Source organism: Sabethes cyaneus, chromosome 1 (genome assembly GCF_943734655.1).
Source record: "Sabethes cyaneus chromosome 1, idSabCyanKW18_F2, whole genome shotgun sequence".
NCBI lineage: Eukaryota > Metazoa > Arthropoda > Insecta > Diptera > Culicidae > Sabethes > Sabethes cyaneus.
Window position 1 is genome coordinate 154,163,860 of NC_071353.1, and position 17,960 is coordinate 154,181,819.

At 36.2% G+C, this 17,960-nt stretch overlaps 1 protein-coding gene across 1 annotated transcript; it reads right to left on the minus strand.

Annotated features, from left to right (window-relative positions):
• Positions 1–884: 884 nt before the first annotated feature.
• On the minus strand, positions 885–1,259 carry LOC128732328 (uncharacterized). Its single transcript, XM_053825573.1, has one exon. The coding sequence runs from the start codon at positions 1,257–1,259 to the stop codon at positions 885–887; it is 375 nt and encodes a 124-aa protein (XP_053681548.1).
• Between the last annotated feature and the right edge of the window lie 16,701 nt (positions 1,260–17,960).

Here is a 17,960-nt window from a genome sequence, read left to right on the forward strand (position 1 = left end):
GCGTCAGACGATAGCTGAAGAATAGTAGGCTGAAACGTTACGCGATATATTCATCAGTTTCATTATTTCACCGAAAATTTTTCAACAAAACCTGAAGATAGTGATTTTGCGGTGACTTAAAATCAAAGAAATAAGCTAGAAATACTCAGAGGTGAGAGATACGCGGAAGCAGTCATCCTGGGAGCCAATCGAGCAGCGAGAGTTGTCAAAAGGGAGCCAATCGAACACGCATACTTTTTGCTTAAATGTTTGATTAACAAGTATTGAAATAGTTATGAAATCTACTTAAGCTATTGTCACGCACCTTGAATATTATACTCGGACCCAGTGTGTATAAAGCTTTGCAATGCATTTTACACTGACTAAGTTGAAAGATATATCGCTCTATTGTGCAAAATTGATGTAAACAAAACAGAAGCGGATCATGTTGAAAACAATCAAGTCACACTGCTATAGCATTTTGCTCCGCAGCAAGTGCTGGCAGTTTTTGTACAATGATGCCAAATCATTGGCTTCAGTTTCAGCGTATTTCTTATAAATAGATGATGATAATAAAATTCACCGTAAAGAACGTTTTATGTGAATTGTTCATAACAGATTATTACCTACTACTAGCAACTCTATTCTCAACAAAACGATAATGGCAACAAGTACTGAAAACAGTAAAAATACAACAGGACACTGACGACCTTCACTTTAAGACTATCGCAGGTCCCTTTTAACCTAATGCCGTTCAAAAAAAGTTACCTACCATTTATTTTTCAATTTTAGTAGATAGCTATAGATGCCACTTTATGAAGAGTGAAAAATGAAAGTTTCGTTGTAATTTTATTTATTACATTGCAAGTTAATAGTAGTTACAAAATACAAAATATAATTAAAAATCAAATTTTCCGGATCTTTTCACCGGTCACGACCGGATTGTTGCGTTTTATCTCGGCTGCGGCGAGACTCCGATAGTCGAACGAACAATCGTGCTTATCGGTATAGCGATGCAGACCACAGAAAAGTCCACCACAGCGGCAAACGCAGCCAACGAGTCCGACCTTTTTGCGGCAAGTCAGGCAGCGCAGTTTCTTCTCCATTTTGGTGCCCTTGTCGACGCCGTCGTCGACCTTGGCCTCGGATTGATCGGAGGTTTTCGAATCCGACTGCGCGACATTGATTTTTTTCGTAGAAGCCTTATAACAGGACGAACATAATCCGTCCTGTGCTGGATTACCGTAGAATCCACAATCTAATTTACACATCGAAGACATCGTTTGTTTTTCAAAACTTAAATTTCAAAGAAGAGTTTAAAAACTGTGGATTTCACACCAACGGTAGGATGTTTCTGACTGAAATGGTATGTTTCCGTACGCTTCTTAAACCCATGGTAGGTAAACACCTAAAAAAAAGTACCGGTAAAATTTACCGAACTTTGGAACAGCCTAACGATCGGTAATTTCTTTTTGATGCCAAACATTACTAACGATCGGTAAACGTCGACATCGAAATTTTTACCGACCGTTTTTAGTAAGGGTAAGTTTCTATTAGGTAGAAATTTTTTAATGCCACATTCTTCTTTCACAGGTCAAAGATTCCGACGATTAGACCTAGACCGATTGCTTGCCTATGCTTGAGAAATACGCCAGAAAAAATAACAATGTCTCCTGGTCCCAACAGATAAAAATTTTTTTACGACTATGAACTACTAGGCTATCTTAATATCTGTGTAGGGGAATTGCGCTTCAGCTGTACCACAGACAAACTGACATAACTCTTAGAAGAACCAACTATGATCGACATTTCCAAATATTAACTAACTGCAGCAAATATTTTTAAGGGAACATTCCCCATCCCTTTAGTTAAAAATTGATCTACAGATTTTGACAGTACCCTCATTAAGATGGACTCCTCGATATTGTATCCCAAACAACATAATTTGTATTAGTACCGTCAAACGGGGTAACTTGCAACAGTTCTCAACTATGAGTGCAAGTGAAAACTTATCTGTAGTACATTTTAGGACATTTAATCAATACAAAGTAATTAGGTCTACCATAGAACAATTTCACATATTGAGAAAAACTTTGCGATAAATATTGGCTGTAGTAGATTTTTTTAACTAATTTGTTACTAGAACCCCTTAAACGGGGTAATTTGCAAGTAATATTTTTTGGAAATTCAACGAATTTAAAGATTTGTATGAGTTTTTTTGACTCGAATATGCAAATGATAATCCGACTTGCGATTTTTAATGTTTTTGCTATGAATATACGCATAAATGCCCTATGTCACGTTGGTGAAACAAATTTATGAGCTGCCTTTTTTAAGGACCATTCACATATTGCGTAAGGCACTTAGGGAATGCTAATCTTCCACATGATTGTGAGGAACGTGCTGCTCGAGCCAAATATGCTGATACCTGATAGGGAAGCGGGAGTTGTGTAACAACGCATTACACGTCGTATATCCATTGTGCAAAATCGCGTCATGAAGTGGAGCGGGAGAGTTAAATATATGAATGTTCATTACGTTACGAGTGATCGTAATTAGACACTGTCATATTGCTGGTCAATTCTCTTAGTGAGGTTATTTTCGTTTTGGCCTCGCTATGGCCATTTTCAGTATATCCAGAGAAAAACTGGCATATTTCCGACTTACCGAAAGTATCTTACACTCTTCAGGTGTGCTTTAGTATTATTTGATGCAAAATTAAATGATAACGTGCCTCTTGAAGGTAACGGAACACAGCTTTTTATAGCTACCAGCTATTGCAAGTTACCCCGTTTAAGTACTTGTTTTACGAATAACGTGGTAACAAGTAAGATGAACAAAACTAGTCATCATAAATCAAGTATTTTGTTTCTTAATTGTTGATTTTATTATAAAAAATGTATGAAAGGTTTCTTTTATTTGAAGTGCCTGTGGGCGACACAAACGTTTTACTGACGAAAAATTGACGACGAATTTGACACCATCTTGTGGGATTTTTTAAAAATCACCAAAACAACAACAACAACAAGATTCAGTGGCTGATATAGATTAAAAATTGAAGTAACAGATCAAAAAGTACAGTAAATTGGATCGATATAGCGATATGTTGCATGTTACCCCGCTGTTGCAAGTTACCCCGTTTGACGGTACTACTCAGTTTTGAATTAAACATTACTCTTTAGAAGCTCTTTAGCTTCTGCGTTAAATTCATAAAAGAAATAAGACTTGGAAAACGAGGAAAGTGGTAAAACAATGAAGTCAAAATTGAACAAAAATAAGAAAAAACGAAATAGAACAGGAGGAGAAAATACCGCAGCAGGAGAAACGAGAACAGGACAAGAAGAAAAATGAAAACGGATGACAAAAATGTGAACGGAGAAGAAACACAGAACGTGACAGATAAGAAAGACATAAAAAAGGAAGAACGGAACAAACGTAAACGAAAAAAATAGGATGCGAGTTAAAAAGGGAGACGGAACAGGGCTGAAAAAGACAGAACACGTAAAAGAAAAGCGGACATGAGGAGGAAAAACGAACGAAAAGTAAAAGAAAACGAGACAAATACAGGGACGACGGAATGGGGAAGGGGAAGGAAAAACCATGAGAGAAAAGGTGGGAAAACGGAAAAGAAAAACGGGGAAAACGAGACACGAAAAAGAAAACGAAACAGAAAACATGTGATAAAAAAAGAGGAAAAACGGCAGATAAAAACGGGATCAAGATCAGAATAAATGCGACATAAAAGTAGGAAAATCGAGCTAGATGCGGAAAAACGGAACAGACAAAGAAGAAAAACGAGAAGGAAAGTTAATGAAAGGACGAAAACTAGAAACGAAAAAAGTTAAAAGGAAGAATAAAACACCGAAAACGGTAAAGAAAATAACAAAATACGAGTATAAAACCAAAGGATAAACGACGGCGCCAGAAATTTGATTCAAAAGTGGAATGAAATCATCCATGAAATCGGACCTAAAATGGGACACTATATTGGGCATAAAACTAGACATAAATTGAACTAGAGATCGGTGGTGAAAATGACAATAAATTAGACTCTCAATTGAACCTAAAATTGGACCTCAATGGAACGTGAAATTGTGTATGAAATCGGTGGTAAAATTAAAATTCAACTAGACTAGAAATTGGTTTCGAAGTGGGACATTGATATTAGATCTCAATGGGATTTCAAATTGCACTTGGTAGCTTGCAATTAGAATTGAAGCAGACTAATCTCAAGTTTTTTGTCTTGACCTTGAAATGCGGTCATACATATATATTAATATTTTTTGAAACGATTGCTCTACAATTGATGAAGGGACGGTAGGGGAAAGCTTACCCCTACCGTCCCTTCATCAATTGTAGAGTCATCGTTTCCAAAAATTGAAGCGCCAGAAGCTTGATCTGAAATCGGTGGTTTATTGTTTATTGTTTATTGGTCATTAAGGTATAGGCTACAAGCCCGTTGCCAAAAAAAAACTTAATATTAACACAATGAATACAAATGAATACAATGATTAAAAGAAATGCAGTTGTCCCCTTAAATATAAACTAAGCCTATTTTTAATGGTAGTTGGTGGCATAGTAATTACCACTACATGCTGTAGATCATTGAAAGCTCTCATAAAACGGCACGTTGGTTCATGAAGAGAATAATTCCTATTTCTATGAGGTGGGTTGAAAACACGTCTGTTACGGAGCACGACCTGGTGGTGAAATTGGAACTAAACTAGATTCGGAATTAGACGTAAAATGGGACATTTCCTTTGTGTCAGAACACAATGATACATTTTCGTGAACAAATCTTTTGTTTTGAGCATAAAAACTGCTTTCATCCCAGAAATCACTTATGCGTGGTTGAATCTTAATTGGAAATGAAAGCGGACTTGCAATCGGAGGCGAAATTGAAATTAAATTGAGCATGAAATTGGCTTTAAAATGGGACACTGAAATTGTACCCCAATTGTACATCAAAATACACCGCTAGTTCAAAAAAAGGAAAATACAAATTCGAAAAGCAAAGAAAAATCGAGAAAAAGGTGAAAACTAATAGAGGAGACAAGGAAACCGGGAAGAGTGGCATATAAAGGGAGAAATATGGGACAAAATGAGAATGAGATGGGATATTGGGATAAAAAAGAAGAAAAGAAAAACAAGAAAAAAGGACCAAAGAAAAAGATGAAACTGGAGAGAAGACAAAAACGAGAGATAAAAAAGGATAACCGAAGAGCAAGGGGAAAAAAAGGGAGCCAACACAGAATAGACGTGACAGAAAAGAGATGAAACAGGTCATCTGAAAGAGGAACAACTGAACAGACGACAACGAAAATCGAGAGGCAGGAGAGTAAATAAAAGACGATTAGGCCATTGCAAATAATTTTAAAAGTTTTTGTCAACCCCCCTTCCTTGGAAATTGGCTTGAAAAATCGGGGAGCAAAAAAGTAATTTGTAGGATATGATACCATTTTTTTCATAGAATCAATTGTCTGTAGGTTCTACAGCCTGAAAAACTTCTATCACGAAACAGGAATGAAAATTCAAACAACGGAATTTCCGAAAATTGGCCGAAAAATTTTCTTTCGTTTTTGTCTTTTTTCGTAGATTTTTGCATGGAAAATAATAACGCATATGTTAAAAGCAAGAATAGATTTGGTTTTCACGTTTGAACTTAAAGTAAAAACGCCTAAAATCAATATTTTTTTAGCTCGATTAAAAATATCTCTTTGTTTTTTTACGCCCCCCTTCAGTGGCCCAACACCGGAAGGACAAAAACTTTATAAAATATTTGTAATGAAAACAAAAACAAAAATACAAAAAACGAAAAATGAGAAAGAAGGTGTAATACTGGAAAAGAGCACAAAGGAAAACGTGACAAAACTGGACAAACGGTATAGAAAAGGAGAAAAAAAGCGAAAGAGCGAAAAAGACTAGCAATAAAAAAGAAAAAAAAACGTATAGAATAAAGAAAAGAAAACGCAATAGAATAAAGAAATAAGAAAAAAGTGGAAGTGAAGAAAACGGGAGGAAAAACGAGGAGACTGAGCAAAAAAAGAACGCTTGAGAAAAGAAGAAAAACGAAGGAAAAGTAGGAAGAACCATAAAGAAAACGAAAAAATGGGAATAAAATGGGACAAAATCGGGGTAAAACAAGGCAGAAATGGAAGAAAGGAAAAGAGAAAATACGGGAGCAGGAAAAGGGAGAAAAGAGATAATAGAAAGAGCGAGAACTAGAACAGAGAGAGAAAAAAACTTGAAACAGGAGAAGATAAAACGAAAAAGAAAAAGAGAACCTAACGAGAAGGATGGAAAAGCATCATATAATAAGAGGAAGATAGGAATAGACAGCAAACTTAAAAGAAAAACGAAAAATAAGAAAACCGGAACCAATTCGAACGGAAGAAAAAAGACGAAAAACGGAAATGGAAAATCAGGACTTAGAAAAAGGGTCAAAACCGGGATTGAAAAGTGGAAAAAAGGAACAATGAAAGGGGAAACAGGCAAAAATAGAAGAAAAAAGGGAGAGAAAAAGATGGATAACGAGATAGAAAAGGGAACAGAAACAGAAAACTAAAAAGGAAAGGAAGAATAGAAAACCGATAGAAGAAACGAGTAAAACTAGAAAAAGTTGTCAAATCTATAACAAAACATGGTAAAATGGGACAGAAAAAAGCAGAAAAGAAAAACAGGCACGTTTACTAGAACAGTTTAGACTAAAGAGTAAAAACAAGGAAGATAAAGAAAGGAAATAAAACCGGAGTGGAAAGGGAAAAACGGAATAAAAGTGACAGAAATGACGAAAAAACAGGGGAACCAAAAAAGGAAAAATGGTACAGAGGAAGTCGAAAAATATGAAGAGCAGGTTAAAAACTGGAAACGGAAAAAAGGAAAAAAAAGTGGAAGGTTGTTTTCAAGACTCAACCGCCAGTTTAACGTAGGACTACGTAAAGTTGTTGCAGTAAAATGCTGGTGCAGATCACAAAAAGCCTGCGGTACTATTCACCCGTTGTGATTCCTCAATAATCTTCAGGCCAATTAGTAGATTTTTGATAATTGCCTAGCTTATAGTAAATACTAGCGCCTTACAAAAAATTAATCTCATTGGGTTTTAGACTCCTAAGAAACTGCAGCGGTGGATAGCATCTCCTTTTCTACCTTTTGTTTTAAGAGTTGGAAAGGGTTTCTGGTTGATTTAATAAGGAAGGATCCTGATTAAAAAACTATTTTGCCAAGCGAAGAAATGAAATAATTTGAAGTCCCGTATTGCCCTTGAAATGGCTGACTGATGATTCATGGAGCTTATTCTAAAACATTAGTTTAGAGTAAGTGTACAAGGTAATAACCTTGGTAGCTTCAGAGACAACCAGCTTACCCAATTCATTAGATGACAGCTAACTAATAGAGAACTAAAACCCGTGAGAAGTAATCGTGAAGCACTTCTGGTAGTGAGCCATACAGGAAAACCTAGCGGTAGTACATTTGAACATATCATTGATTAAACAGCTCATGCTGCTGATTGTCTATTGAAAAACACTGCTCTAGCTCTCCTTATGGCGTGACTTATTCATTTGCCTTGCCCTTCTTGGTCAATTTGTTACTAACTGTTGGTGTCATTCTTACGATGCGATGGTTCAATTTACGTACAACAAGCAGCACGTATGCTATGCAGCATAACAGATGTTGTGATCAAGTAATCTTGGCTTCATTCAAACAAATTTTCAATGTCCCTCCTTTTTTCATTTCCTGCGTTTTATCAGCGACGTGGCTAGAGAGTGTTAGCTGTAGCAACTTAGCAACGAAAACTAATAATGAAATTAGAATGAAAGATTTTGATTGAATCTTTTGATGAAAACTATACGAAAGGCACATCTTTTGTGGCTGTAAAAATATATTCAGAATTGGCTGAGCTATAAGCGTTCAAAATCTACCATTTTTACGTGTCACGATGAATTACCTACAAATGGCCGAAACACAAATGGCCGAATCACAAAAGGCTGAAACACGAATGACCGAACGTCATATTCGGCCTTCACCCTGCACAAATGTTGAGCATATGCTGTCCTTACTCAGTGCCGCTCGTTCGGACTTAACTAAGGGATAATCCCTACTAGTAGGTAAACCTAGGAAAATGCACGAACCTAAATAGTAGTGGTTTCAGCGGGGGCGCTTCCGATGGCGGGTTACCGGCGCATACTCGCGGCCTGAGGCCGTCTCGCTCTGAGACATCTAGGAAACATTTGCTACTGACACGATCAATAGGCCTCGCACCCTATTATAAACGTAAATCATTCGCGCTTAGGGGAAGAAACAGCTATCAATTATCTATACTATATCTACAAAAATAAAAAAAATAAGACGCAGAGTATGTCTTGTTTTTTCTGAAACTAAGGTTTTTCAGTGGGTTGTTTCAAATTCGCGGAGAGAAACAGATGAATAATTTTATTCAAAATGTCTAAGGTCTCACAAAATGACCAATAAAATTTTTGTTGATTTAGACATTCCAGGAATTCGGCCATTTGTGTTTCGGCCATTCGGTACCAGCCCGTCACGCTTTCCTAACGTGCCACCCTATTAAAGTCAGACGTAGTCCTTCGTCAAAAAAAACTAAAGAAAAAGGTAAAACTGGAGACGAAAACCGAGAGGGAGGAGAGTTAGTAAAAGACGAAAAGTAAAAGAGGGAGTAAAAATTGAGAAGAGCACAAAGGAAAACGTTACAATAACTGCGCAAACGGGATAGAAACAAAGAAATGAGAGAGAGAGAGAGAGAGAGAGAGAGAGAGAGAGAGAGAGAGAGAGAGAGAGACTAGAATTGAAAACGTAAACGAATAAAAAAAGTGGAATTGAAGAAAACTGGAGGAAAAACGAGGAGACAGAACAAAAAAAAACGCAAGAGAAGAGAAGAAAAATGAAAGATAAGTAGGAAAAACAATAAACAAAACGAAGACATAAGAATAAACTGGACAAAAATGGGAGAAAAACGGGATAGAAATGAAAGAATAGAAAAAAAAAACAATACGGAAGTAGAAAAAGGAGAAAAGAGATCATAAAAGATCATTGTATTCCAGACACAACCGCGTAGCTGGCGTAGAACTACGTTAGATGGGTTTTTGATAAGAAACCTTGGCTTGTCTTTAACACTATATTGACATATGCGTGGCGTAAAATAGTGTTAAGTAAATAATAGTGCTAAATAATTGTATCGTATTTTTGGTATGTAATTTGTGTAATTTGTGATGCCAAAAACAAATATTTTTACCTGTGCCAGAATCGGAGTACAGCCTGAATCCGTTAATTGGGTCACGACTGCACTTCAGCTGATTCACTAATTGGGCCGACTGACAGTTGTTGAAATTTTTAAACTCAAAAGTTCAATAGAATTTTGACATTCAACTTGGAGCATGGCCCAACTAACGAACATTCAATTAACGAACCGTATCTCCCTCACGCACCCAGCTATTAACAAAATTCTCTCGTTAATATCATACACTATTCACATATATATGTATTTTGATAATATCAAAAAATTCTCGGGTAATTTTTCAAATAGACCTAAGTGACAATGAGAGATTCTCTTCGTGTATCCTCTCTTCCGCTTTTCACGGCTACATAAATGCATAGAAAAGAAAATTTTCAAAACATTTAGCTAATTAGTGACTCGGGCAACCGTTTCATGCAAAGCTGATGTGTTAAAATCCATTAGTATCGCCGTAAAAAGCGAAAGAGAGGATACACGAAGAGAATCTCTCATTGGCAGTTAGGTTTATTTGAAATATTACCCGAGAATTGTTATGTTAAGATGGCTTGACTGTGCTACAGATTGAGAAATCCAAATTTTAGCAAGTCGATAATTTTTCAGATCGTTTTATTCATTTTAATGATTGAAGGCTACTAAGTAAGTTAAAGTTGTTTGCAGAATGTTTTGTACCTTACTACCTTATACTGAGTTGACGGTCAAATTAACATTAGCACCACTACGGATCCCTTCTGCGTTGTCTTCTCCATCATTTTTGAAAGAAATTAATGCTTGACTATTGAATAGTAAAGAATTGCAGACAACTAACTGATGCAAAGCAGCAATTGAAACATTCAAAACTATTTTCGGATAAAAGAGTCGCTGATTTTCCTCACTTTACAAATTGCTGCGTTACTTCACCTGCACAAATATCCCTTCAGCCGTGTTTCCTTGTAAGACAACAGTTCCGAAAAAAATCTTGCAGTATCTATTCGCGACTGCGAAAGAGATTTTTAATCCTGTTCGCACTTACACGAAACCCCATTGTCAAAACTTGCGTGAAAACAAAAGCAAAAATACTTCCTTCGCTTTTGCTAACGCAAAAACCAAACAAATAATAGCAACTTCGTAGTCGCGAATGTGGATACAATCTGGCAAAAGGAAAGGATTGCTGCCCACTTTTCTGATGACTTTCAGGACATCAATTTGGACTGGATTCAATGTTTAAAAATAAACTAGGTTGAAAGGAAGACGTTTTATGCTTTAACAAAATTGTTTACTTTCAGGACTTCTAAACCATGAAAATTCATGCATTATTGGCAGAGCTTGCTATTAGCGTTCAAAATCTTTCATTTTTTCGTGACGCTGGGTTGAATCCAAATTTTGGATTGACAGCCTGCGGTATGACGTAGTTCTAAGTCATAAAGAGCAAAACTAGAAAAAAAAGAGAAAAAAATAGAAAAGAATAAATTGAATTGAAAAAACGTGACGTGGTGAGAAAAGGTGAAGAAAAGCAGGACGTAATGATAGGAAGATGGAAATAGAAGAAAAACTGGGTAGAAAATCGAAAAATAAGAAAACCGGGACTGATTGGAACGGAAGAAAAAAGATAAAAACGGAAATGGACAATCAGGGCTCAGAAAAAGGTAAAACCGGGATTGGAAAGAGGAGAAAAGAAACAAGGAAAGGAAAACAGACAAAAATAGGAAAAAAGGAGAGTGAAGGATGGATAACGAGATAGGAAAGAGAACAGAAACAGAAAACAAAAAACTAAAAACACAGAAACCTGAAATTAAATAAAAAGAAAACTGTTTCAATTAAAATCTACTATCTATATTTATTCGCGACAGATACGTATTTCGACTACGACTTGCACGCTTCATCAGTGTCTGTTGATTGGAAAATTGGAATAGTTTTCTTTTTATTTAATTACAGGTTTCGTATTCTACTAAGACGCTCCAAGAACTTCAGAAACAGAAAACTAAAAAGGAAAGGAAGAATAGAAAACCGGTAGAGGAAACGAGGAAAACGAGAAAAAGTGGTCAAACGGGATATAAAAGGAGAAAGATGGATCAAAAAATGGGAGAATGGGACAGAAAAAGCAGAAAAGCAAAACAAAAGAGTAAAAAACAGAAGATAAAAAAAGAAAACCGGTGTGAAAAGGGAAAGACAGAATAACCGTGACTGAAATGACGAAAAAACGAGGCATCGAAAAGAGGAAAAATGGTACAGTGGAAGTCGAAAACCGGGAAGAACAGGAGATAACATCAGTTAGAAAAGGTTAAAAACTGGAAACGAAAAAAACGGAAAAAATCAGAGTGGTTGTGTATAAGACACGACCGCATATATAGGTGACGCAGGACTACGTAAGTGTCTTTGTAGTGATAGTAGCATGTATTCATGCTTGTAATCATTCGATTCTTCATGTATACATGCTATATGCAACATATATACATGCTACATGCGTTGTATGTAACATTTATCAAAGTAGTAACACTGCATACGTTCAATTCTCAAAAGAATGTACATTTGAAAACAATTTAACAAAATCAAGACCACAAACTATTGCTTTCCTGCTACCTTACTGAAATTAAACATTGTTTTTATTACTCATGGTTCCCCACGTTGAAAGGATTTTACCAATTCAATCCTATTTTATCAACAGCACATCTTTTCACTACACTTCTAATGAATCGGCAAGCATGCGTATTCATACAGAGTCATATTGTAACCGTACACTACAACTGCAGCACATTTTTCCAACACAGATTTCAAAATCGCCTAGGTTTAATCGTCTCGCAGTAAAGAATTTGCGATCTATTGGGATAACGAACTTGTCATTTTTTCTGGCACACTTCCCTAACACAGACATCAAATTGGACTAGGTTTAATCGCGTTCGTAAGAAATCTGTTGGCACGAGGGGGCTTTGTCACTCTCTCTGGCGTATTTCCCAAGCAAGGACATCAAAATGGTCTAGGTTGAACCGGGTTAAGAAATCTTGTTGAAATCAGGAAGCTTTGTCACTTGTTTTGGCTTGCTTCCCAAGCACAGATATCAAATTGGTATAGGTTTAGATCATCGTATAGAATCTTCCAACCAATCACGAAGCGAGGATTCTGGTAAAACATAGGTTCATTATTTTCAATTTTTCAATAGTTCAACATCAAGAATCCATACTTTTCTCCGTTTGAGTAAATTCTTAGAAGATTTTCCGATCGATTGGTGTAAGAATATTGAAAATCGATCGGAAAACCGCGGAGCTATTAGCGCTTAAAACCTTTCATTTTTCGTGACGCTCGCATTTTTCGATTTTTTGGAATGACACCCTATCTCAAAACTTGCCGTAAGACGTAGTCCTACGTCAAAAAAAAAAAGAAAATAGAGCACGAAAAACAAGAAAGAAACTAGTAGAATACAAGCGAAAAACATTTCATCATGTTCAACAAGACTGAAAATAGAAAAAAAGGGACAGCAAACGAGGAAAACTGGAGCAATGAAACTGGAAACATCGGACGGAAAACGAGCGAAAAAGAGGAAAAACGAAAGGAAAGTGAGAGCCAATAACCAACAACCAACCAAGAAAACGGTACTGGAATGGAAAAATCACGTAACAAAATGTGAAAAAACGGATTACCTTCGAATGGCCGAATCACGAATAGCCGAAATAATAAATGGCATAATATATCTAATAGCCGAATCATGAATGACCGAATCACAAAAGACCGAAACACGAATAGCCGAATTGCACATTCATTGGGTACATGCTGTCCTTACTCGCTACCGCTCGTTCGGACTTAACTAAGGGATAACCCCTATTAATCAGTAAACCTATGAAAATGCATGCACCTAAATAGAAGTGGTTTCTGCAGGGGGGCTGCTCCCGCAGTGGCCGGTGCTTGCCTGCGGCCGTCTCGCCCTGAATCATCTTGGAAACGTTTGCTACTGACACGGTAAATAGGTCTTGCGCCTTATAATGATCGTAAATCATTTGTGCTTAGGGGAAGAGAGAACTTTCAATCGTCTATACTCTATAGTAAATAGTTATGTTATTTATTGTGTTTTTTGTTTGATTGAAGTTATTTGTCAGCTTGCCAATTCAAGTTTTTTATTTTAGGTATTCCAAAAAAATTCGGGAGAACGACTGTTAGCTTCTCTTGAGAGACCGCATGAATTATAAGATGGCAGTAGCGCAAGCGGTAGGTATTGACTGGATTAAAAAAACAGTCAAATGATCGTTCAAAAAGCGCACCTTAAATGCGGAAAGCGTACGCATTCTCGCAGTCACATTCAACCTGCGATCCTTTTTCAATCCCTGGTGAGAATGAGAGAATGGGACGAAAAATATCAAGTTAATTTCAAGTAAAACTTCGTGTCTAATTTCGTGGCCGTGTCCGGTTTAAAGTACAGCAAATAAGTCTAAAGACAAGTCTAATTTAATGTCCAATGTCAAGTGCAATTTCATGTTCAATTACATCTCTGATTAAGGCCCAATTTAATAGCAGGTCTATTTTATGTCCAATTTTAGGTATAATTTTAAGTCAATTTCAAATAAAATTTGAACTCTTATTTTGGAATTCTCCAGTTTAATTTAAATCTAGTTTAGGTCGCATTTTAAGTCTAATTTCAAACTTAAATTCAAATTAAATTTCAATTTTTATTACAAATCCAACTCCTAAACTAATTCAATTCCGATTTCACTTAAAATCCTAATGCCAGTTTAAAGTATAATTTTTAGTACAATTTCAATTTTGAAGTTTAATCTAATTGCGTCTGAAAGTCCAGAATACTAGAATACTCAACCTTATAGGCCGGTATTTTTGTGATAAGTAATAATAGATTCGCTATCCTACGATTTCTAGATTTTCCAGGCCATTTGGATACCTGCCAAAAACTTTACACCCACATTTCCTAACCTAATTTCAACTTTTTCTGTTGAAATAAACCTCATCCAATCAATAAATAATACAAAATCATGTCACGCAAAAAACGTTGGCACAATTGAAGTCAATTTAATCATAACACGTGCATAATTTGTACATTTCAATTAACCGGGCTGTCGGTTTTGCACCCGTCCGTCGACCACCATTTTTTTTTTCGTTTTTCAAATAAACCAAACAAAAGCTTCCAAAACCGGTCCGTTTAATTACGCGGTGGTTTTCCGCGGTATAATGCACACACGGTTCGGTCGGACCGAACTCGGTAGAGGTACCTACTGGAACTGACTGTTTAAACTGTTTAAGCGTAATTAATCAGCTTGGGAGTGAGCGAGCGAGCATGAGCGCCCGATTGCACGCAAATGCACGCAAAGCAAGCAAGCGAGCAGAATGTGATCCTTTGTTTTTTTTTTTGTTTTCGTTTTTCATACGCCCACACCCACCCCCCGGGACCGGGTCGGTCCCGATGGTGGATAGCGCGCGGCGGAAAAGATTTTATCCGCGACCGGATAATATCCCTGCGGCAGGAAGCAATCAGAAATTTAAATTAAATTTTGACTGCGGTCCCCCGCTGTGCGAGACGAGCGCTTTACCAAGCGGGTTTGTTTCGTGTTGCTCCATTTTCAATAGTTTGGATGCCTTAATTAAAACGGTTTGTATCTCTAGTTCCCATGATTATTGGAGCTGGCTTTAGAGAGGTTTCGAAATTAACCGTACAGACAATCAGTCTCCGGAGAGATAAGGCAGCATTTAGACCGTGCTAAATATGTCAGTATATTTCCTGGTGATATTTTGCTGACGGTTCTCAATTAAATATTTTTTACTGTATTTTTACTCCTAAAGACTACCCAGGATTAGCGTTCAAGGTTTCATGACGATGTTAGTCGTCAAAATTGGTCCCATTGGTCCCCAGAAATGATAAAGCAGACCGATTTTTTGATAATAATTATATTTATTAAATTTTACTTCTGTGTTATAAAATAAAGGATTGCCCCGTCCGTAGGAAGGGGAGCTACATATCGGCTTGTCTTCTGCTTTCTAACTTCCTGCTTATTTTCGGTCCTCGTTTCTCCGCTACTGGCGTCATCAATTTGACGCTTATTTCCTCCTGAACTGAAGAGCTTCCGTATCTTTTGAACTATGGAGCGCATGGGACTGGTCACTTTGGACGACGACGACGTAGTGGCTTTAGCTACTATAATCCTCTGCTTTGATTCCGCCTTCGGTGCTGGCTTGCATCGAGGGTTCATAACACACAGTGCGTAATCCATCCTTTGCATTGTATATGAATTCGAAATCACACAAAGAAGAACTTTGAACTCAAACTAATGTTCTCTTCAAACTGAGTACTTTTCGACACAAATCGATTGAATACTTCTGACTGAAGTGTGAATGTTTTCCGATCGCTTTTTATACCCGTCGTAGGTATGATTTAACGAATGTATGTAGGTAAAAACAATCACAAAATGCTATCTTTACCTTAGTTACCTAGCTTCTTTAGTGAGTTTCTACCAAAAATCTAGAATGTTATAGGTAAACATTTTTTCCAACGGCTAGTTTTGATTTTGATGAAATAAATTTGTGTTATTTACCCCATGGTTATTAGACAAATTTTTTTAGACCTTAAAATATGATTTTACAGCCGCTTTGAATTCGTTTTTCACAAGATCTAAAATAATTTCAATTGCTCCGGTCTGACTTGTGAACTTGTGAACGTGAACTCCCCAGTAACAATGATAGTTTTATTGTACTCTTATTGCGGTTTCAATGACCAATTTTGGTCATTAAAGCCATCCTTAGAGTATAACAAACCCCAATATTTTACTTGGACTATATGGCTGAAATTAAGTTCGAATATTAGTGGAAGCTCGTCAAAAATTCTAACCGTAAGGAGGTTCTTGATCTCCATCTGACCGCTTGATTTTGTCAGGAAAATTGTCAAATGGCCTGTTACTGATGAAGAATCACTGTCGGACCATAAGCATATTAGATTTGATTATAAAGCCGAATTATTATAACTACAGAAAATTATAGAAAGCCAAGAAAACCTAATTGTGATCTATATTGATTATATTTAAAGAACAATAATACAACTGATGATACATCTATAACAACTTGTTCGCAGCTAGAATGCGTCTGTGATGAAATCATTTATAAAATAATTTATAAAATGGTCGTCTACAAGGTGCTGTTTCAGATTTGGTTGCGTCGTCTGTCCTCAGTAACACGAAAATTCGGAAACCCCAAATTAGTGTCCAAATCAAACTCGAATCGGTCCAAATTAGTCCAAAACCAAGCTAATCCGATTAAAATTTTTTAAATCCAACCAAATTCATAAAAATCCAATCGAAATTTGTCCAAAGTCACTTCAACCGACCAAATCTGAGCAAATCCAACTGAATAAATCCAAATCCAATCTAGATCAGTCTGCAATGCAATCTGAATTAAGCCAAGTCCGATTAAATTAGTGCAAAACCAATCCAAATCACTTCAAACCCATTCTAAATCAATCCAAACCAAACCAAAGGAGTTGGTTGGCAAATTCAAGCTAAAGAAGTCCAAAACCGATACAAAGCTTAAAATCCGACCTAATTACTGAAGTGCTAATAAAATTAATCCGATTCCAAACCAAATTAGTTCTAGCCCAATCTAAACTAAAACATTAGTTCAAATCCCATCCAAATCAATCCAAATTCGACCAAAATCATCTATAACAATCGAAATTAGTTCAACGCTACCCAGATCAGTGCAAATCTATTCAGTTTAGTCCAATTCCAGTACAAATCCGACCAAAATCATCAAAATCCAAATGAAATTAGTCCAAATCCAAACTAAATTAGTTCAAACTCAGTTCAAATTAATCTCAAATCGACCGATTTGATACAAATCCGACTAAATAAGTTCAATTCCAATCCAAATGTAATTCAAATTAGTCCATGCCAAATCAAAATTAGTCCACATCCTATTTAAATTTGCCCAAATCCATCCTAGATCATCCAAATCCAATAGCAAATAATCAAAATCCAATCCGAATCGGTCCAAAATCAATTTAAGTTAGCAAAAATCCGACCAAATGAGATTAAATCCAATCGAAATTAATCTAAATCCTATCCAAATTAGTCTAAATCTGATTTAAAATAGTCAAATCCGACCAAAATCAACAAAATCCAAATCCAATTCAAATAGCCCAAGTAACAATTTGAGTTTTATTGCACTCCTATAACGGTATTTATGACCAGTTTTGGTCGCAAAAACCATCATAAGAGTGTAAAAAAAACCTTCAATGTTGGGTGGTTTAAATCCCATTAAAATCGTCTAAATCCGACAGATATTAGTTCAAATCTTATCTAAATCGGTACAAATCCAATCTGAATTAGTTCAAATTAAGTTAAAATCGTCCGAATCGCTAGAAATCCGATCAAAGTGTCCAAATCCAATCCATATTAGTCCAAGCCCAATCTAAATTAGTCCGAAACCCTTTCAGATTAGTCCAAATCGGACCGAAATCATCTAAATCCAATAGAAAATAATTTAAAACTAATACAAAAGGGTCCAAATCCAATCCGAATTCGACTAAATCCTAGCGAATAAGACCAAATTTAATGCGAATCAGTTCAAATCCAATTCACAATGGCCCAATTCCGACCAAATTAATCCAAATATAAGCGAAAATTTTCCAAATTTAATCGAAATCAGTACAAAACGAATTAAACGAATTAAATTAGTCCAAGACTAATATAATCCAACCAAATCAATTTAAATTCGACCAAAATCCTCCAAATCCATTCGAAATTATTTCAAATCTTATACAAATAATTCCAAA

Bases quoted from the DNA above. Each gene is read 5' to 3' on its own strand.
- LOC128732328 (XM_053825573.1), bottom strand. From the start codon at position 1,259: ATGTCTTCGATGTGTAAATTAGATTGTGGATTCTACGGTAATCCAGCA.